The sequence below is a fragment of the Cynoglossus semilaevis genome, chromosome 1, assembly GCF_000523025.1.
Source record: "Cynoglossus semilaevis isolate Cse_v1.0 chromosome 1, Cse_v1.0, whole genome shotgun sequence".
Classification (NCBI taxonomy): domain Eukaryota; kingdom Metazoa; phylum Chordata; class Actinopteri; order Pleuronectiformes; family Cynoglossidae; genus Cynoglossus; species Cynoglossus semilaevis.
Genome location: NC_024307.1, coordinates 6306042 through 6328824, shown reverse-complemented (window position 1 = coordinate 6328824; position 22783 = coordinate 6306042). Strand labels below are relative to the sequence as shown.

Here is a 22783-nt window from a genome sequence, read left to right as displayed (position 1 = left end):
TCCCCCACCCCCCCGTGTGGGTCAGAGAACTGCAGCTTTCAAAAATCACAATGCTCATTGTTCTGATGGCTGACAGCCTGGGAATGATCCATTAACTGGCGGGTATGAGTTATGAACGCTGTTAAATTTGTATGTTTCTAAGCCTTCACTGGTGCATCCCAATCAGCTGCTGAATTCTAACGGTTTCCCACACGGTTGACCCGCCTACCTGGGACCAAGGCATCGACCCTCCCTCTCTGCATCTTAGTTAAACCTGGAACCCATTTTGCTGTCAGGAAAGTACCCTGGTCCCGCCGACGGCACAGGCCTGATGGGAAATCATAAGCCTTCGCAAAAATACTCCCTTTTAAGGCCATGCAAGGCTCTAACGCCCACAGACTATAAATTACAGAACCCATGCAGTAGCATGTTCCTGGTATCGGTATTTACACAAGGTAAACAGGACTAAAACCAAATCTGTGGGCTCCGGGATGAAGGTCAACTTTAACTTGTCAGTTTTTTTAATCTATAACTAATCCATATTATTGTTATCAAGGGACGTAAAATGGCTATTAGACTTTGAATAAAGCTATAAATGTAAGACATTTAAATCAGGTTGTTTGGGTTGTTGTATCCAACTCAACAAGGGCAATCAGCAGCAACCACTAGAGGCTTGATGTTGTCAAGGTGAACACACACTGCTTACCCTACTCTTTAATCAACCACGAGTCAATTAGTTCCTGGAAACAAAAACCCAGGTCATTATCAGAAATTACACAGTGATTATGGAGGAATAATGTTCTGCTTTTAACTAGTCCTACTGAAAGAAAAAAAAAACCTTTAACTGATAAGATAAGTAATGGCCATCTACTAAAAGAAAAAAATTAGCTTTAACTGATAAGATAAGTAATGGCCATGTGTATTTTAGGTACAGTATATGTAAGCCAAAATTTAGATTAAAACAAAGAGGACAAACCAATCCATCATTCACTGACATGTCTTAAAAAAAAAAAGAAGCCAAAAAGCGTGAGATCTTTGAATGTCAAAAACTGACCAGAAACGACACAATATATATATATATATATAATGTCAAAAACTGACCAGAAACGACAATATATATATATAAACCTTGGACTAGAGCGTCCAGATCCATTCACTCTAATAACAACTTAAACACGAGCAGACAATATAGAAATTTGTTTAATTCTTATGCATGTCAATGTTAGCTAACTTGCTAATAGCTGGCATGTCGTTTATAAGAAACAGATGGATGGATGGATGGATGGATGAATGGATGGATTGAGAGATGGATGGATGAATGGATGGATGGAGGGATGGATGGATGGAACTTTATTCATCCCACAGGATTATTGTAGGTTCAATACTTATGGTACTACATTCACTTTTTATATTCTCTTGTGACACTGGTTCGTTAAATAGGAATCAAACACGGACCAATCACGATATTCTTTTTTTCCTCTAAATGATAATAGTTTGGCTGCAGCACAAAAAGCAGACAGTCTTACAAATGATGAATAATTATGGTCCAATCCATTCATTTCTGATGCCTGTCTGCCCTCTGCACTTCCTCCATAAATCCCGCGGACACCCACCGGGCAAATATGGCTGCCATGGCGATCTCACCTGTACATCACAGAGCTTTCACAGCCTGTGGGTTTTACAGCTCCTGTTATTGTGGCTGGTTATTGGTCACTGTGTCGCCCTGACAGGTTCTCAGGGTTAAAGAGTGACCTGACAGCAGATAAGAGCTGTGGAACACCTGGGCTGAACAAACACGCCACAATAAACACGATCAAATTATGGTTTTATAACCCTGATGGACACTGTGATGATAAGACGCAGCTTTCTGTTTCACTCCGTCAAACAATCACATCTGTCCACACGCTTCATTTTTCAAATGAAGACGATAAAAAAAAAACAAAAAAACAAAAGCAAACAACACAGAACAAATGCGTATTATTTTGGTGGAAATAAATTACCGACGCATCTGGCTTTGATGCCTTCAGATGGTTGCAATAATTAGCTTCCCCACTTCATCCTAATTATACAGGCAGCCCCAAAACACTTTGGTCTCATTAGGCCCCACTATTGTTCGCCAGCAGTTAGCGACCATTTTGCCTTTCTATAACAACACAAAAGGAGGGGAGGGAAAAACAGTTTACCCACAAATTTCCCTCTGTTTGACCAATGGTTCCCTCCACTCATTCAGGCTGAAAAGTAAGGACCATCTGCTTCTTATTGACGTGTCCAGTTCCAAAACAAAAATACTGACTGGCTCTGTTGAGACAATTGAGATAATTATTTTTGACAAAAACTCACTCAAAAAAGGAGAACAGGCCTGAAGAATGTTTGAGTCGGTTGGTGTTTGTTGAGATGAATAGAAACCAAACGACCGGTTGAACTGAGTTGATTTAACAGACTGGAACACTTCAGTCGAAGAAATCGGTCCTTGCATCTAAAACGGTGGATCGACTTTCCAACCTTCCACACCTAACTTTTACACTACATGTCAGCAGCAAATCACATGGGACCAAATAAACACACGTTAATATGCACCTGCTATGAATATTCAGATACAGCTGTCGGTGACACTGAGACAGCAGCTGGTGCGCTTGGGCACACACACGTCCAAGTACCGTGCCTGGACAGGAGACACAGTTTCTGGCGCCAAAACAGGCACAGCTACAGAGGGGTCTCCCCCCAAAGTCCTGGCAGGGACAAACCTTTGCTACGCAATTGTGGTCGAAGACTCAATAAACCCCTTCAGAAGCTTTCAGCTTCATCCATGATGACATGTTTAATATGTCACAACTGCAACATGCTGTGAGTTGATCGTGCTTTTTCAAGAAGAGATGTCAAAATGATTGAGTGTTTTAGTTTGATTAATTACAGGGTTGCTGTAGTCATGATTATACATGATTAAAAATGATTAATTGGGATTATTCAACTTAAATATATAAGCTGGAACAGAAAGATGAACAACATCTGGTGTGTTTTACACCTGTTTGTTTGGGACTAATCCAAATTAACGGAATTATCAAATGTGTCAAAGTATCACTTTAAATTTATTTTCCTAAGAGTTGGTGTATTTTAGTCAATGCTGTGCATAATATTAATCTGCCGACGCAATCCATTTGACAATGGTGTCGGTCAGCTGGTCAACTGTAGACTGCCCCAGCGGTTATCACACCTGCCTTACACGCATGCAGTCCTGAGTTCAACGCCCAGTGGAACCATATACATGGAACCATATACATAATCCTCCTCAGGTAAGTCGCTTCGGATAAAGGTGTCTGGTAAATGATGAAGTGTCTTTGTTGGGGCTGTCGCCATGTTGAAGCCCCCTAAATACATGCCGTCTGCTGAGATGGTATTTTCAGCTGTGTAGTAGGCGCTTCCTGAAACACGAACATTCTCCCGCGGTGTGTGTCTATCAACTGTGTAACAGACCAGCAAGTTGACGGAAAGTGGAATTATTAAGTAAAGTGAACAGTTCAGATTAGCCAATCAGACATTTACTTTACTCCTACTTGGACGAGGCACAGACACAGCACATGTACCACCGTTCCGTCTTAGAACAAAGAGTGTGTTACAACAACAGTGGTCACGTTTCATCAAGAATAAATGTCATAACCAGCTTAGCCTAGATGTTCCCAAAGACACAAACTTTATTTGCCAATTTTTAATAAGTCTATTGAATCTGGTAATGCCAAAACAAGTTGTGCACTAAGGATGACAGGTTGGAAGACAAAGCCTGTGACGGTGAAAGACCTTCTGTTTGGTGGGCCTGGGTTTGCCATCCCCCATTTTCCTGCTGGTTGGTCCTGACAACACAAGGCCGCCGTGCCAGATCCTGAGCATGCCAAGTCCAGGACGCAGCTGCCAGGCAGAATCAGCAGGCATTAATTCAGCCAACTACAGGAACCCCCTGCACCCTTCCTCATCCCACTCCATCCCTATGGTTACAAACACACATGAACTCACACATGTGCACACATGTAGCGTTAATTATGGCTGGATTCGCAATATCCCACCGCTACTGCAGCAAAGGACGGGTTAAAGATTCAGTTTTTAAAAACTTAAATTGACAGATAGATCGCACCAGACCAAAAATAAGACACAATATCAGCACACAACTTCCGACACAATTCAAAATAAAACACAACGGGTAGATCAGAAATCACAACCCAAATTGGTCAATCCCAGTGACACCTGGTCAGAAAGTCCGATGATTGATTTACAGCATAGACGAGGAGAGACACATTCTTGAAGTGGAAAACCACCACCGCTGTTCCACAGAGGCAAAGTAAACTATTGGTTGCGGTTGTTTCCTTCATACTGTCCGTTTATTGCTGGATGTCGTGGTCTTGTATGCGTTCGGAATTATCACAGAAACTCTTGTATCCTATAGATAAAAACTATACAGCAGTGGTCATCAACTGGTGGCCCACGGGCCAAATCCAACCCACTGATCCATGTGGCCCACAACTGTATTCCAAAATAAACTCCAAAAGAAAATCGAATAATAATGTTTGACAAGATTATGATTTTTTTTCTTTAATTGTGTGTCCGGCCCCCTAAGGTGTCTGTCCAGGAAAATTCTGTCCCTTCAACAAACCCCTGTTGTACAGCACTAGAAAGTGAAATTAAAACACTTTATCTAAGGAATTATAGAGAAAAAAAACAATGGAACACGACAGCAATAATCCTACCTCGGGTTTTGACAAAATACACCTGAGAAGAGACAGGTTTTTTTGGTCGGACTTAGCTTAACGTCCCAACTTGGCTGTTTCTTGTGAAGAGGCCAAAAGTTCTAATGCTTCATGCTGCCTGAGTAAACATGGCACAGCATATACATATTGTTTATCCGCATCTGCGTATGTGTTTGGTTCAATGAATGCATGCGTACTGAGGGGTCTTCCTGAGTTGAGTTTCCTGACTCTGTGGACAAAGTCACGCAGTGTATATAACTTGAAAGACTGGCTGAAATATTGATGCCGTGTTTTGTTCCCATTTTCAGTTGGACCCCAAAGGCCATCTGGGTGGTCGCTCTTTCTCACATTAGAGATTCGTCCTCAGAGGGCTACAAATGTGGGTGTTGAAATGTGAGAGAACTCAGTAGGGAAGAGTTAGAGGAGCACGATTTAACAGCAGTACCTTCACAGCAGATGGCTGTTTGATACCGTTCACTACCACAACGGAACCTGATATCTCAAGAAAATGTCCCCACTTTATGAATACAAAGGCATTACACGTGGTAACATCAATAATGAAAATGAGATTATTTTGCTGACATGCCTAGCTTTTTGCTGCCGTGTTTATGTGGTGACATGCTGCACCTGTAGTATTTTTGTGCCACACAAGTCAAATAAACCCAACACATCATGTTCTTTCAACAAGCCAATCAGTGACGCTCTGCCAGCTGATTCTACCACCCGAGGATCACTTGACTAACCTTGTGGAATAACTGGCTGTAAAATTGTTTACGTGACAGTGTCGAGGCATAAGCGCATACAATTCCATTATTGACAGTGCAGTGGTTCAAACTCTGCCAAGGACTTTTCCGTGCCTTCAGCATTATTAAAGAAAGGGACGTTGATCTGAGTATCAATCAGTGACGCTCTGCCAGCCGATTCTACCACCCGACGATCACTTGACTAACCTTGTGGAATAACTGGCTGTAAAATTGTTTACGTGACAGTGTCGAGGCATAAGCGCATACAATTCCATTATTGACAGTGCAGTGGTTCAAACTCTGCCAAGGACTTTTCCGTGCCTTCAGCATTATTAAAGAAAGGGACGTTGATCTGAGTATACAAGGAGTCAGCAAAGCCAGGGATTACTCTCTATCTCTAACCCTAACCCTAACCCTAACCCTCTCAAAGGTGCGCTCAGCAGTGCAAACCAACACACACAATATTTAAAGGGTGTGGTTTGTTTTCTGTAAATTATCAGTTCATTCTTAATAATTTAAGAACTCCTATTAATTATGAACTAATCTGTAGCCTAACACTCGAGCAGAAAAGGAAGGGTTGCCTGGAGGCACTGGTCTCCTCAGAACACCTCGTGACTCTGGCATTGTTGGTAACGGGAGCTCCTGAATGACAGCAAAACAGCACTCAGTAAATAATATGGGGAGATAACGGGGTGGGGAGGGGGTAATAATTATTTGTTTGTCAGGAGGTGTCAGAAGTCATGGCAATCACAACATCACTAACAAGGTTCATATGCTGTATGTATTCCACCTTTTATTTAGCTATTTTTGTTCCCTTATTTTTTTCGGTGTGGTTTTTGGCTAACTTGCCAACTGATGAGCAAACTCTCGTCATATTTATGTTACGTTTTGCACAGACCTTTTTGAACATTTATTTATGTATTGGCAAAAGATTGTTTTTATTTGTAACATCTTGTTAGCAATATTTATATATTTTGAAACTGGTCTCAAAAGACAATGTCTCATCCAACTATGTTTTCTTCAAATCTTAAACTGGTCTTAAATAACTGCGTTTTTCTGGGGGGTTTTGGAAGCGGGTTGTACACAGGGTTTGCCTTTAACTCCATCTGTGAGATAACTCAATTTAGATAATTTGATCAGTGCCACAGGTGAACTCAGTGCTGACCAGTTTACATTTTAATATTAATGTTTTATTTATTTATTTTTTGTTAATCGTAGAAATAAAGTAAATCATTTACATGTGTTAGAGCAGGTTAAATAAATGAATGCTAGTTCTCCTGCATGCGTCACTGCCTTCCATTACTACAGTACATGCACAGGCAGCGTTAGGCCCTAATGGTTTCGAATCCTCAGTCAAAACAATAACTGGCCGTTCGCAGTTGATCCTCCTTTCTTTCGGATGCTAAATCAACACAGCTGGACATGCAAAAGTTTGTGTTTATGTCTCTGCGCTACCTTTCCGACTTGGGTCTAAATTTAGACTGGAAGCATCCTGCTGTGAAACTGAAGTCGCAGTCATCTTTCCTCTCTGAAGGACACAACAGTGTCTGAAGTTTTGGAGCAGGAGGGGGAATGGGGGGGGGGCAAGAGGAGGTGGCGGGGCAGGTGGGAGGGAGGGAGGGAGGAAGCGGTGACTACCGTGTGACAAGCGCCCTGTTCCTTCCTCCCAGGCCTGAGAAACAGGAAGTGCTGCGCATAAGACATTATTGTGACGGAGAGGAAATGCAAGGTCCTCTAAAATAAGAGCACAAATCTGTTTGTCAATGACAGCGGCTTGTCCTCCACGGCCCCACAGAGACCCAGACCCCCAACACATCAGCTTCATTGTTTAGTGTTTCAGACCTATAGAACATGCTGCCACTCAACATCTGCACAGATCAGCTGTGCACTAAAAGAAACATAATTCGGTAAAAATGTTTTGGTGACATTGCAGGAATCGTGAAGGATTTAAAATGATAAGATACTGCGAGAGAAAACTCCCTTAAAGAGAAGTGTTAAAAATCAATGGCACATCAGCTTTTCAAAAGAACTAACAGATCACATATGGGATGGATCCAACCCACTGATGCTCAGCAGAAGCTAGGGAGGAGCTGGTTGCTAAGAGAATTTCGAGGCTCTGTAAAGGGCTCTCTCCTAGTTAATTAAAATGGTACTTTATCTGTTTCATGTCTTTATTTATTAAGCTCTGGAAAGGGTTCAGACCCCAGCATGAAGATAAGCACAGCAATAAGATGTGATTAAACAAGGGGGTGCTGCAGGTGCCCAGTTGCTGTTCAAAGCCTTGCTGAACGTGTTTCTGCAGTGTCAGCATGGCACCTCAAACAGCAAATTACATCAACAAGATTGGCCTTTGTGGGGCACGGCAGGTGCTGGCCACCTGTGATCACGTACAACTGAACTGCCACACTCATTCAAACAGCACAGTCAGCGTCACTCTTCAGCTGGTGGTAGGTCTGTGGGTTGTATTTTATTTTGTTTTATGCCATAATTAAATTTTGAAAAGTGTCTGCTAGCAGTGTTTTTAGTCAATTAACAATAGATCCGTCAATGCCCGCCTTGGCTTCTCACAATCAATTAACTGCAACGCAGGAGTCAAGCTGTAGCGGTAATCAATCATGCTAAGCTTAGCACATCATGGACTAGTGGGCACGTGGGGCAGTTTCTGGTTTTCCCTAATGTTTAAGGGATATTCTTTGCGCTTAAAAAAATATTTTCTCTGAAGTCCAAATGTTTAAAACCATTATTATTAAAGTAAACCACTTGTTAAAAGAATATGCCGTCTCTTTATGTGGAACTACCAATACATTGAGAAAAGAAATCCCTTCTTATGTAAAATAAAAATTAAATATTCTTGATACAATGTTTAATCTATTACATTAAATCTAAAAACCAGATATTTACAATAAAGAAAAAAAATTGAGAAATATTTTTAAACATTCTAAATTTATTAAATGAACTGCCTGTTTTTGCCAACACTGCAACACACATCACTATTACATCCTCTGAAGAACAAAAAGTGACACAACACAAGAAATTTACTGCCATCTTCTGGCCGCTATAGGAAAACGCAAAGCTTAGTAAAACAGGCATTTGTTAGCGTGGCCCTTTGAGGCGCTTTAATGTCGAAAAGACCTGAACGACTGAGTCAGTGAACACAGGAGAGACTCAGGAGATGCAGGAGGAAGGTCAGGCTGAGGCATCACCTTCTGGGTGGGTGTGAGGCCAGGGCATAAAGATGTCATCTCCATCCTGCCAGGACGGTTTATGGTCCCTGTGTTTTCTTCTGGGATTTGAACTGGTGGCTCCTGGAAGAAAAAGCCTCTTCCCTTTGGAGTTAAGTTATATGTAGATGACTGCTCTTTTCCAACAGGCTTTCCTCTACCTATTGTGTTCATCAGTGCCTCTGTGGACCCCACACCTTCAGGAAATGGAACTGAGCGGTTTTCTTTTGCGGACACTGTGGTGGCTTTACGTATTTGAGGCGTGCAATGACTCGTAATTCTTGAAGGGGTAACTTCTTGTGGTACAGATGGAGGTTTGAAAGATTCACTTTGAGTAGAACTTTCCGCTTGAAGTTCAGGTGAAGGTTTTGATGGAGGAGTGGTTCGGGGCTCAAAGCGAGCCAGCAGACCAGGCTCTGTGACGGGGTAGTGTTTTGTGGCCCACTGATTTCGCTCTTGATACATTTGCTGCAGTTTCATAAGCTCTCTAGGCATTGCCAACACATCCTGTAGTGAAACCAGATTACATAATGTATCCTTAAAAATATAGGTCACCTAACTTTTTAATATGGGTAGCCTTTTAAATTAACTTAAATTTAATTTGTGAAATTAATCATCTTAAAATTGTAATATATTTTCATGTTTGCAGAATGATGTGAACTGTATTTCAAATAGTTGCCTTTCTGTTCTAGAAATATATATATATATATACATTAAAGATTTTGTTTAATATTGACTGTTCATTTGTCTCCATTAATTATAAACAATTGTGATTAACCCTAACTAATCATGATTAATCCATGTGATTAATCAGATTCTAAATCTTAACTGTTCCACACAACTAGTGTGAAAAAGTGCATAGTGTATTGCTAACTTTTGACTCACCTTGCCCACGTGTTGCAATTCATCAGGTTCATATTGGCTGCTGTTAATGTATGAATCCACCAGGGTCATGTAATCCACCATTAGTGTATCCATCAGCACCAGTCTGAGGGGCTGCAAATGGACCACTGCCAGGGCCATCGCCTTCATCAGGGTAACAGGACAGGGACGTATGAACCACATCTCCTTTTCCTCCTGTAAGAAAACATAAGTGTCACAAGTAGAGAAAACTCCAATTCAATATGCTGGAGTGTCCACATGTCCGTGTGTTGCACCTCAGTGGACTGAGACTGTCTCTCGAGGGATCGTAGCTTGGAGGACGGCACCTTCAGGTGGAGACTGATCACTTCCTGCAGAGTGGACACTCTGTCAGGAAGAAACCCACCTGTCTCTGAGTGGAAGCACATGACATCCGCAACCTTGAGACACGAAAAAAACATTAAATGAATACAAGCGGGGGGAAAATACAAATAAAAACGGTTCCATTCCACCCCATTTGTTTGCAGAGTCATCTATTTACCTGTGTATCAAACACATTATTCATCTTTAGTCCAAACTGTACAGACAGACATCCAGCAATGGCTCGGCAATCATGTATCACCTGCAGAGTTTATTTAATATGTTAGAAATATAAATTTCACTTTAGTTAAGTTTATGTGTTCCGTTAATGACCTACTTTTAAAATGTCCTTACACTCCAGAATAGCAGAGAGACCGTTTTTAAAGGCCTGCGCTCCAAGCAGTAGGATGTCAAACAAATACACTTTGTTTTTAGTAGCAATCTATAAATAACAACCAATTTTCCATTAGTCAAATATTTACTGCAGAAACAAACAATGGCAACAAATGACAGTATTCAAAACCAACAGACAAGAACTTCAGAAAGCAACAGTAAAGTGACAAAGACCAAAGTACAGCAGATTACTTCTTACCTGGAGCCAACATAGTCTTCCATGTCTGAACAACTCCACTCCACTGGCTCCTACACCGATCACATGTTGCTTCTTGATGTGCATTACCTACAGGGTATTGAATTGATGTTGTTTAGTCCTTTCTTATATTTTGACAAATGCTATAAAATTGGTCAACTACAAAAAGTTAAAAGTTTCCAAACAAAGGGAATATTTTTTAAGCTTAAAGCAAATCACCAAAGTATGAGTGACTCAAGATATTGTGCTTACAGCTGGCGCAAACTTCTCATGAAACTCGTCGATGACAACAATGTTGACGCGCTCTCCCTCATCATCATCATCATCTGTAAATATGTATATGTAATTATAGCCTAGCTCTTGTTGTATACCATTGTATTACAGTACATTGACATCTATCTATCTATCTATCTATCAATCTTTATTGACAAAAGCAATCAAAAGCAACAAAACATAAGTGTGAATATGAAGTCACTTACCGATTGTGATCATCTTCATATAAGGCTTGAATCTTTCCACTTCTGGACAACTGTCTGGAACAGTTCTGTACCAAAACAACTAATGCTAATTCGGACTAACGTGAAACATCACCACCACAACGGCTAAAAGATGAATGTTTACTCACCTTATGTCATTGTTTGATTCACTTGTGAATTCAACTGTGAATTGTTAATAATAAAAATCAAACTCTATTGAGAAACAGGTATAAGTAAGTATAAGTTGATAGATTTATAAATATATATACATATATATCTATATCTATACACACAGCCTTTAAAAAAAAGTATGATTTAAGGAATTTTAATATAATGCTTTAGCTAACCTACTGTAATGTAGGTTAGCTAAAGGTTGTAGGTTTTATTGGAATTTGAATTTACAAAAAAATGACAACAATATGCCAATATATTTTGCCTGCTTTTTTTAAAACTTAAAATAAATTTAAAATGGAGGTAAAACCCTAGGAGTAGTTTGAGTGGTTGTGTGGTTTTTATCGTACTCACCGTTGATAATCTCGTTGCCAAAGAACAGTTTCGAGCCTGGGATTTTGCAGCCATTACTGGCATCAACAACTAAAAGACAAAAACACTAACTTTAACATAACTCACTTATTAACATTGTAGTATTTACGCATATTGCCGACAAATGAGTTTAAGGTTATACAATTCTCACCGTCGTTCAAAACTAACGATCTATTTGGATTTATTCGTTGAACGTCACCAAAGAAGGATGAAGTCCTGAGGGTCAGTTTGATGCGTTTTCCTTTCAGGATATTCATGAGGTGGACGTCGTCAACCACCATTTTCAAACCACAGTTACAACAATAACTGATTAAAGAGAAGTCCAGAAAACCGTGTTACTTTATAACGCAAATTTAAGCTAGTTGATTTAGCTTCTCGTTATAGCAGCACAAGGTGCGTTGTGACGTCCGTGCGTTGTGTTCACGAACGCACTGTTTTCTATACTTTGTGATTCCCCCATGACTAAATACATACTAAAATTTAGTAAAATTCGATTTTCGTTGTTAGAAAGTTAATTTCGTCATACCGTTTTGCCAAATAAAAATTCAAATAACGGTTATTGTGCAATTTTACTGAAATAATTCAAATTTCCCACGAGTCTATTGCGTAGAGAGAGACCGGGAAAAAAAAAGACATAAAGGCTACGTAAAATTCCGCCATGTTTAAAAAGATAAAGTTTTAGCTTTAATGTTTATAATGTATAGATTCTTGGTAAATAAACCCCCGGCACTGACAAGGACGGGTTAAACGTAACATTGCTAGTAAAATAGTTGTAACTTTTTGAAACATTTGAGGCTGTATGAAGGTTAGGAGTGTTCAGCAAATATATATGTTTGTTATATTAGGCTATCTGATATATTATCGAAATGTTGTGCTTGCTCAAAATGTTCTATATTGTAAACAGCATTTTACATTTTTGCTGTTAATCCCTTCGTTTGTTTTTGTATCATTTTTATCTGAAATTAATTTAAGTAATTTCCAATGTGCTATTCATATAATTTTAAAAATAAGAAATTAAATTAAAGTGCAAAGATTTTAACTGTTGATGCATAAAACTTCTTATGTTTGCTGCCTTAGTCAGCATATCACATCACATTGTTATTGGAGCAGAGAGCAAACAGACATTTTGTCACAAAAGAAAGGAAGCTAATTCTGCCACATGGGGGCAGTGGCAGAAAACATTGACACAGGCTGTTGTTGGTTTGAGAAAAAGAGGAGCCATCATGGTATCTTATCAAAAAGTACAAAGATTTGTACATTAACAGTCGGCCATGACAGATGCCATTGAACAGATGCCACAACACTTTGTCAGGTGTCCTCACAGACTTGTTTTTGCTTGAATACATTCACCTGAATAAATATTGGCTATGTCTTTTGTGTATTCAACAAATCAAAACATAAACAACATACATTACTTTCTGGTTAATTTAGGGACTTTATCAAGGGCTACAGTCCTCCACCTGCTGCAGTGTAATAAGACATCAGCTGCATCCTTGACGTTAGACAAAAGGCTCTAAGAATCACCCTCAGCAGACCACCTACAGTCTGGTACACTGCAGTCTTATCCCTCGTGCAACAAACACTGAACTTCTGCTATCTTTGGAGGAAGGGCCACCCTTTCCTGGTCTGCAGATTTAAACAAACAACAAAAAATTTAGCACACTTAAAAGGGAGGATTACATCACACTGTCCCTCATTGTCCAACCCTAGTGACTTGCGGTTTGCGTAAATTATATTGTACTATAGTATAGTAGTTGATGAACCTGTAGTTATTTATATACATTAACACAATACCACTAAAACATCATGGTTTTGTCTTGTTAGATACCACTAAGCCTACATACCTTATTGTGTTTTATTTGGAAAGAACAAAAAAAAAAAAATCATTTTCTATGACATAACATCTTTCAAAATATTTAGTATAGTGTTTCACATAAGATAAATTGGTCATTTTAAGGAATCTGTATTAATTCAAACGTGCCTTCAAAAAAAAACATTGGTACTTCAGTCTTTTACATTTACACTTATGCATTTAGCAGATGCATTTATCTGAAGTGACTTACAGATGAGGATTAACATTATCAAACATGTGGTTCCTCTGGGAATCGAACCCAGGACTCTCTGCTCTCTGATTCAAAGAGGTGTGTTAACAGCCATACTATGGAACCACCATAAGTAAAACACCTTTTAAGTAAAAGTAATAACTTTCACCTGGACCTGACAAATTAAGGCAAAAAAAAAAAAAAAAGCCCACATTTACCATACAAATGTCATATGTATCTAGAGGTGGTTCTAGATACATATGACACTGGCCCAAATGGATGTCATATTTGGGCCAGTGCTTAGTCTTCCTCCATTCTTTTTTTTTTTTACTTTTCTGTACTGGTGGAATAAAATTAAAAAAATAAAAATAAATCAGTGACTACTTAATTCTTCGTTTGATCTGGATGACAAATTTCAATCTGTCAATAAACACCACAACATTTTTCAGCTGACTATAAACACTGCTTTACAGCCTTGTCCCTAAAAATAGGTACAGGCTAACTGTAGCTACAATTACAACTTTAGATGCAATCATAATGGCGTACGATGTGGGATTGTAATCTGGTCTGTTTCACCGTGTCGCCCTGACAGAGTTATACGGTACCTGAAACCACAACTGAAGTGATTCTGATCTGATTTAAACGTCGGAACTGTAGACCAGATTGTACAGTCGAACGATCAGATGTCAGTCATCTAGTTTTCATCTTTCTCAAACGAAAATACTCATTTCACTCTTTTCAACATGGTTACGTGATCACATTATTACTGCACGTCATATTAGGAGCAAATGAAAGTGATGAGCATTTTCATAAGGCTTACACTTGTTGTAATCTTGTTTTGTGCAACGTGACATCCTACAAAGTGTCTTTATATCATTATTACCCCGACAACAAATCTGGTTAAGCCAAGCGTTGTGACCTCGAATCTTTATCTTTCGTTTCCGACGCTCACTGTAGCAACAGGTAGACTTTTTACGCACACACACACGCACGCACGCACACTCGGCACGACTGTGTAAGGCCAAGCCCACCGGCACCCCGGCACCAGTTCTCGCACCGGTGAGGGCGCACACGGAGCTGAGCAGAGGGATGAGATGCTCCCATCGAGACGGACACAGATGGACAGCTTAGTTCAGCCGCTCGTCGCCCAGTACCTCGCCATGGGATGTCAATCCAAAGAAAACATCCACAACGAAAGCGCGTCTTCGGACGACAAGAGGAAGGACGACGCGTAAGTCCCCGAGATCTTCTCACGTCTGTTTTTGCCAAGGACTCTCAAATGTGATTTCAGCGACAACTTGCGTCGAGTGTATTTTGACAGTAACATATGTTTTAACGACCGACTACAGATGTGACCTCGACAAATAGCACAAACAACTTTTTAGCACAAATAAATGTGCGTAAAACCCACAAACAACTTCGTTTTAGCACAAATAAATGTGCGTAAAACGGTGTCGCTACATTTCACGGATTTTACGCACAAAAGCGCCACGGGTTAAAAAAAAAGAAAGAAACCTTTTTAAGTTCAACTTTGTGATATGCTCACTTCTTCTGATAAGCTCACTCTTTCTGATATGCTGACTTCTTCAAGCGAATTCTTTCTTGTTCACTTAAAAGTTCTAAACTGGATGTCCGCCGTAATCAACCGGCATTTCCCCAAGTTACAGGAAGGAAACGAGAACAATGAAAAGCAAATACAGAGTTTCGGGGTGTACGTTCTAAACGAGCGTTTACATCGAACAGACCCGCTACATATGTGTGATATATCACGTCGTGTTAATGCTGAAGGAGCATGGTTTAAAGCAGTATAAGCCTCATTATACTGCGCACTGAGAGGGTCACACCATCTACAGTATATTAACCCCCCCCCCACCCCTTCTTTTTGTTGTTGTTTTAAGGAGTGCCACTCCAAAATGCGCCTCGAAGTGTAGAGTTTCTCCTCCGGGACGTCCACACAGATTTCACAAACCCAACCCGACCCAAACCCAAACCACCCCAGCCAAGATCATGATGCCTCTGGGACATCTAGCCAAGGGGGCGAGCTGGGAGGAGCTCATCCAGGCCTGTCTGCAGTGCTTTGGTAAGTCCTGCTGGCCGAAGAGTTGAATCTGCAAGATATTGTAATGGTAACAGAAAAATCAGTGATCACGAAAACAGCTGCAGCTTGTTTTTACTGAACACCTTTACTGACACGCTCTGACTGCTGCAGACTGTGTCAGGTCTGGGCAGACCCCTGAATCAGAGGAGGCATTCAAGTACATTTTGTTACAAACAGCTCATTTGGGTTTGTGCAACTGATGCTTCAAAGATGAGTCCCTTGTTGACGCCTGTCATCTTCTTTCACGGTCATTTTGCTGCAACAAAGGCTGCATTATTAGTCATTTTTAACTAGTAGAAGGTTGAAGATTATAAGATTTATAATTATTTTATTTTTAGAAAAAGTGCAAAAAAACAAACAAAAAAAGCACTGCAGTGATAGAGTGGGCTGGAGATGTATCAATCAGGCGCAGATCATTTGCTTCATCAAGTTGTCTGGAGTGCTCTCAGAGTTATGGTGATTGTGTATCTGACAAGAGAAACCTTAAAATCGCAGTTGCCTGGTTACACAAATGGAGCAAGAGCGTTGGAGAGGTGGTACAATGGACTGCACATGAAATGACATCCCATAACTCCATTTCATCTGTGGAAAAGTACAGCGGTTTTCACAGCCCTCCGCTCTTTCATGAGTCAGAGGAGGAAAGATTCAGGGACGTAAAGTGGAGAAACTCAGAAACACAGTATCAGAGCTGCCGTCGCTGTGAGCGGCTCAACGCGTCAGACCACGGCGCAGTGTCAGGACCAGAGATTTTCTCTCGTTGCCGTGAGAACGAAGCTCGGTCTCGCTCCTCTTGTCCAACATCACAGACGAGCCCCCCCGAGGTCTTGGGGTCCTGCCACCTTTTCAAATGTGAGCGTGCGCGTAAGACCTATTTGAAGGATTACCTGGTTGAGCTGAAAGGTCAGCTCCCGTACAGTGGTCCTCAGATGGTGGCCGGCCTTTGAATTGCAGACCACTATGAGGTGTGGATCAATAGCTGTTGACATCATCACTCCCTGCGGTCCACAGTGCACTGGGCGAACTGTTTGTTCGGTTTGTGCCAAACGTTGTCTTTATCCATTTGGCATTTAATTCCTCTTTTATAGTTTAGGAGTTTTGATAGATTTGTTTACGATAATTCAGCAAGTGAATCGGAAACTGCAGCTACACAACATATTTCTGCCGCCCATGGGGAAGATTCTTGGGTCGGTAACACGTGGACCCCACATCCCGTGGTGTGCTACATCAGAAATCAGGCAAAAAAAAGATCTGAATGAGCTGAATGATGAACTACTACAGCGGCGACCCCTAGTGAAGGGTTTAGCCGAGAGACTTTTCTTCTTCTTCTTCATTTTTTTAAGACATAAATCATCATTAAAATTGAGAAATAATGAAGAAAGTCTAGGAAAAATAAAGACTCATAATTTTACTACCTTTGTGAATCTGTGATAGCACACAAGTCTTGTTATTTAATTAACTAAGTTCTAATTGACCTGTAGAATCAATACATAGAGTTTTTGTTGAACATTTCAAAGGAAACAGACATTAAGTGTTGATATTTCAAAGTTACATTTCAAGCTACACCTTCCGCTTCTATTTAGCAAATTATTTGTTCTCTATGTCATCGCTTCAACCCCCGGTCCGTGGACCAGTAACGGTCTGTAGTCATTTGGTACCAGGACACCCTAAAAAATAATAAATGTCACAATCTGGCAATATTTCAAAACAATGACATTCTCCGATACTATATCAGAATAAAGTCAAAAAAATGTTTTGTTTTGAAAATGTAATGATCATTCAATGATTGGCACTGTGCTACCAGTCCGCAGTAATGGCCGACGGTTCCTTGGTACAAAAAAAACTTTGGGCACCACTGCTCTATGTCACAGGAGACACAGTTTGGAGGATCTACGTCCACCTCCAGTGGACTGTCGTACGTCCATGATATCGTTGTTTAAATACTATCACAATGGCTGCAGTGGCTCCTGCCCCAAACTGTGAATGTAAACAGTGCTAACCTTACAGCTACACTTGGCCCTGTGAGATAACAACATCCTGCAGCTAACTTTGATTCCCCTAAAACAAAGGCCCGGCGCAGCCAGAAGGAAACATGGGCCAGTGTGCACATGTGCACGCGGCTGATAAATGCCTGCGATAACCCGAGGAGTCGGCCAGCCGCTGCTCCGTGCCCGCGGCTCTTTGTTGCCTTACAGTGTCGTACAGTGTTCCCGTTCTAGCGGGCAGCCCTCCAGATGGGATTTTCCTGCAGCAATTAACCCTGGGAGGGTGAGCGGTTGGAAAGTTGTGAAAAAAAGGATGGAGCAATTGTTTATGTAACGAGGAGTTGTTACTTCCTGCTGTTTATTTTCCACAGTTGTGACTTTTGCTGATTCTCTCTTAATAATTGATTTCAAAATCACACATTTTATATATATATACATAAATATATATATATATGTATATATATATATATATAAAAAGATCTTAAACGTAGCGTCTCCGAAATTTAGCATTAAAGGTTCAACTGTTTGTCAGATTCACATTGACGTGGAATTCAGCTGCCAGTGGCTGAGCGTGACAAACAGAAACACACCCGTGCAGGATATGAGGGCAGGATTAGTCAGCAGGGGCTGGAGTTTTTAGTTGCTTACAGAAAACAAAGATTAGAAAACATGTTGCCATGGCGTCTGAGGTATTTCCAAGGTGATGTGGTTTAAAATTGGGTCCTCAGACAGCTTGGTGTCCTTGATGGTGAAGAGAAGCTGCTGAAAAGCCTAAAGTGCTATTCAGCAGCAACTCACATGTTGTCCTGCAGTTTAGCTGCACTGTGTAGCAATTGTTAAACATCTTAAATATTGAGGGTTTTTTTTTTTTTTTTTTTTGGTAAAGCTTTTAAGATTTAAACATTTAAAACGTCCAGCGTGTTGTCTGGGCTGAAGGGGTTTTTTAGTTTGTCTGACTATTAAAAATATATTAAAGACAAAAACTGCACGACCTTTTGGTGCAAGTGATGCGATTCCCAGAGGAACCACATGCTCGGCGCTTGCTAGGGGCAGCCTGATAACAGCCTATCTGCTGCTAACACCAGGATTTCCCAAATATGGGGTCAATACAGTACACTTTTATTTATTTTCATAGAACTATGGACAATGGACTAATTAGCATGAGGTTACATAACCAGGAACAGACTTATTTACCAATTAAAAAAAACATAGGTTAATTAATATATACTGTATATACTTTATATATACACTATATATAATTATATATTCTGTATGTATATATATATATATATATATAAATATACATACAGACTATATATAAATATAAATTTACCTGGTTATTTTAGCACTATATATGTATATATATATACATATATATAAATAAATATTTATATATACACCATATATATATATAGTCTGTGCAGTTTGTATAAACTATAAAATCATTGTTCATGTTCAATGACCAACACAAAGTTACGTTACTGCACAATGTGTGCATGTGCGATGGTTGTCACTAGAATGGAGCCAAAGAACGAACCGATGCAACGCCACTTTTTCCCAAATATGTGTAACTTCTTTTGCCAAATTCCATTTCCTCATGACACTATTTGCATCCATCCATTTTCATCCACTTATCCGTTACCGGGTCGCGGGGGCAGCAGTCTCCACGACCACCACCCAACTCACACCGCCCACCTCCCGGAGGTGAACCCTGGGGTTCCACACCAATGACAGAGACGTTGGCTCTGGGCCACACACACACTATTTGCATTGCAAATCAATACCAAAATACATTTCAGAATTTTTTTAGCTGCGTGACGCTAATTATGTATGAATATAGATTTTTATATAAATAAAAATAAGATATGCAAATGATAATGTAAATAAGATTACAAAACCATAGTCATTGGCTCCGAGTATTGACTCTAAAAAGTGGTAGCAGAAGAATTTATGTGTATTTGTGACAGTATTAAAAATCTCTTATGACTAAAGGGAAACTATTTTCTGACACAGACTTGTGGTTTTGCTCTCAATGATTTTCAGCAGTTTTTTTTTATCCACATTTTGGTGGGTTTTTTTTAAGCTACACAATTGAATCGGCGATAATGACAGATGTGACAGTGAAAGAAATAATACAGTGTTGACTGGAAAACAACAATCATGTTTATGACTGACTTCCTTAGAGATAATCTGGTTGAAAGATCAGCACAAAGACCACACACCTCGGTTCATTAGTTCAAGTTAAGTTTAAGTCACTCAGATAGATTAAAATAAACAAGTCAAAAGAAAGGAACTAAGATTATTTTTAGGAGAAAGGAAGTGAAAAAGACAGTGAGACAAAACTGCTGCAAAGGTTCCCAGGATCAGTGAACAAGACAAATATTTATGTGTGGCTCATGAGTCATTGTTACACTTGATTTAACAAGTTTAGCTGGGGTTTTATTGAGCTTTGTAACAACATTTGCGGAGATAACACCACAATCTGCAAACTGGTGGTTGAAGGTAGCGATGGGTCTGAGCCATGACACGTATACAACAGAAGGAAAGCTCACAGCGTAAAGCGTCATGAAATATTATCTCCTCCTTTCAATTCACTCGCAATTTACACAAGGCTGAGATACTTAAAGAAAGAGAAACAATATATTTCATCTTTTTTTTTTTTAGTTTTTATAACCATCTGCTGCCACCTTGAGGAGAAGCATGGTATTGCCCTGCCTGTCACTGTCGCATGGAACAAAGCCAAATTATTTGCAGTAAATAAATTGCAATTTCACGGGCAGCGGTCACCAACGTTTTTTTTTGTTCTGAGGACTGGTTGCCTAGCACCAGCCAGTTCCACGGACAGGTAGCAGTGGGTTTATCGTAGGATTTTTAAAGATCAGATATTCTGTTAGTATTAGTGCCTGAAAGCTGTGACATTTTTGAAAACTTACCAGATATCTTTAAATGGAGTGAATTATTCTACTGCGGCCCAGAACCAAATGACCCACGGACTGGTACCAGTTCACAGGCCGGGGGTTGAGAACCCCTGTTCTACGGTGCACCTGATGGTTCACAGACCGGGGGTTGAGGACCCCTGTTCTACGGTGCACCTGATGGTCTCTCATGGCAAACTAAGGACAGTGTTTGGGTAACTGATCTAGTATATGACCAGTATGTTAATAACTCAAGTATTACTCCTTATTTATACTAATCTTTAACTACTCATTAAATAACTGACGAGAGCTTTTCAATATATCAACATATACATTAAAACATATTTTATATTTGGGAATCTGAATTCTTGTTTTTTGGCAGTTTCCAACGAAAACATCCTGTACCATTATTTGTTTGCGCACCTTAGCTTTACTGGAGGTGGCAGCAAAGATACTGACAGTTTTTATCAGGAATTTACCACAAACTCCATTGGACAAATCATAGCAGCAGTGGACATGGAGCTGCCAGCCAGGTGGGGAAGAGGAGGATGTAGTGAAGGTGGAGGAAAGGATTAGTGTGCGATTACTCATCATGACAACACCTGAAGGGAGCAGCTCAAAGACGACGACGTGGCCATAGTTTCCCTTTTCCAGATTTAAATTTTAATACAATTGACATCTTCTGATAGGTGGCCGCTTTTTTGTTTTTTTTTATTACTAACGTGCACATTTGAGATTAGAAAACTTCTCTGTGGTCAAAAATACGCAAAACAAAACTGTAAGTTACAAATGAAGGTTTCAGACGCCACTGAGTCAAGGTGATTTGCATCCGCTGCACGCTGCAGGGTTGGAGTCGGGCGGCAACATCTGCTTATGCAAACCTACACACATGAATTTAAATAATGTACAAGGAACGAGTGATACAGTGATACAGTGAAAAACGTTGTAAACTGTAGGAGTCTCTACTAACGACGCTGTGTTTAAGAAAACGAGATCGGAAGTTTTTCTTGTGGATCAGCCCACATTTATTTTACGAGGAGTTGGGCTGCAGTCTACATTGCTGGTCATCTATTTTTCTTTTTAACTAAAAGATGTATTTCTAAATGAGTAAATATATATAAATTGGTAAATATGGAATGAAATAAAAAAATCTTGTTGTTATAACAACTAAAGTTAGGTAGAAAAAAATAATTCCAACTGAGGGTGTCGCCATATTAAAACCTGTTTCTAAAGGGACGGCATGTTGTGATGACGTCACACCTTTTGTCTTGCAGACTCTGACGGTGGTGTGTGTGGGAGCAGCCACCTGTTGAACATCACCCTGACCATGCACCGTCTCCTCATCTCCTCCAGTGACCTCCTGGAAAAGCTGGTCTCTCTATATCCTTCAGCCGTCCACCGTGAAGGTGTGACCTTTATCACGGCGCCGCCTGATGGCTCTTGCAGTGCATTGTCCACATTTAGAACTGCGGGGTCGACTCAGTGGGAGTCTGTGTTCTGCTTTTTATTGGTTGTCATTGGCAACGAGCCAGCGGGTTTGTTCTCGTCTCTGCAGTGCAGGTGACAAAACTGAGATTATTCGTCATAAAAGGAAAAAAATGCTGTGAATTCTCAAAAAATAGCCCTTTGGCCCTGCACGTGTAGGCATTTATTAGCTGGCTAGCTAACTATTTATTTATTATCCTGGTTAGCCACCGGGTGAATTAGTTGAAAAGGTCAAGGTTTGCATTATCTCAGTACAGTGATCCCTCTCCTACGCGGTAGTTGCGTTCCACTGCGAAAGAGGGAAATCCACAAAGCTGTGTTCGATCTCCTCTAGGTAAACAAAGCTACCAGCAATGTCTTTTAGTTTATTTTTATTACGGTTTAATTTTTCTTAGGTTAGAAAATGTTATTACTGTTTAATTTTTCTTAGGTTAGAAAATGTTTTTATCATGAAAATAATGAAAATATTGGAAATTTAAAAAATATTTACTGTAAAATACTGCGATGTAGTGAAACCTCCACAGAACGGATTAAAAAAAATCTGCAATGTACTGAGGAAGCGATCAGAAATCAGAATCAGCGCAAAAATTACAATCGGTGCAACTCTGCTCTCTCGTTTTCTCCCAAACCTGGGTGTTTTTGTCCGAGTGTCTTCTCTACAGCGCCTCTAGTGGAGGCGCCGTAATCTACACTCGTGTTTACGTCAAAACAGTGACATCATCAAGCCTCTTGGATCGGCCTCCTGGTCCTGCGGGG

General features: G+C 40.2%; 2 protein-coding genes across 3 annotated transcripts in view; one reads left to right on the top strand and one right to left on the bottom strand.

Annotated features, from left to right (window-relative positions):
* The window catches only part of exd1 (exonuclease 3'-5' domain containing 1), a 32801-nt gene extending 20663 nt beyond the window's left edge, over positions 1-12138 (bottom strand). Inside the window, exons 1-10 of one of the 2 annotated variants that reach the window (XM_025057461.1) lie at positions 11657-12138; positions 11488-11556; positions 11112-11145; positions 10966-11030; positions 10739-10812; positions 10490-10576; positions 10235-10339; positions 10079-10159; positions 9834-9977; positions 9562-9753 (exon numbers count right to left, since the gene is read on the bottom strand). In XM_025057461.1, coding sequence (XP_024913229.1) covers positions 9562-9753; positions 9834-9977; positions 10079-10159; positions 10235-10339; positions 10490-10576; positions 10739-10812; positions 10966-11030; positions 11112-11145; positions 11488-11556; positions 11657-11786 — 981 coding nt within the window. In that variant the 5' untranslated portion in view covers positions 11787-12138. The remainder of the gene's footprint in view (positions 1-9561; positions 9754-9833; positions 9978-10078; positions 10160-10234; positions 10340-10489; positions 10577-10738; positions 10813-10965; positions 11031-11111; positions 11146-11487; positions 11557-11656) is intronic. The other variant, XM_025057467.1, reaches the window with a different exon arrangement.
* Positions 12139-14610: 2472 nt separating this feature from the next.
* Positions 14611-22783, top strand: part of LOC103399991 (RAS guanyl-releasing protein 1) — a 19948-nt gene continuing 11775 nt past the window's right edge. Inside the window, exons 1-3 of the mRNA XM_025059701.1 lie at positions 14611-14778; positions 15446-15627; positions 21817-22102. Of these exons, the coding sequence (XP_024915469.1) occupies positions 14642-14778; positions 15446-15627; positions 21817-22102 (605 nt within the window). The 5' untranslated portion in view covers positions 14611-14641. The remainder of the gene's footprint in view (positions 14779-15445; positions 15628-21816; positions 22103-22783) is intronic.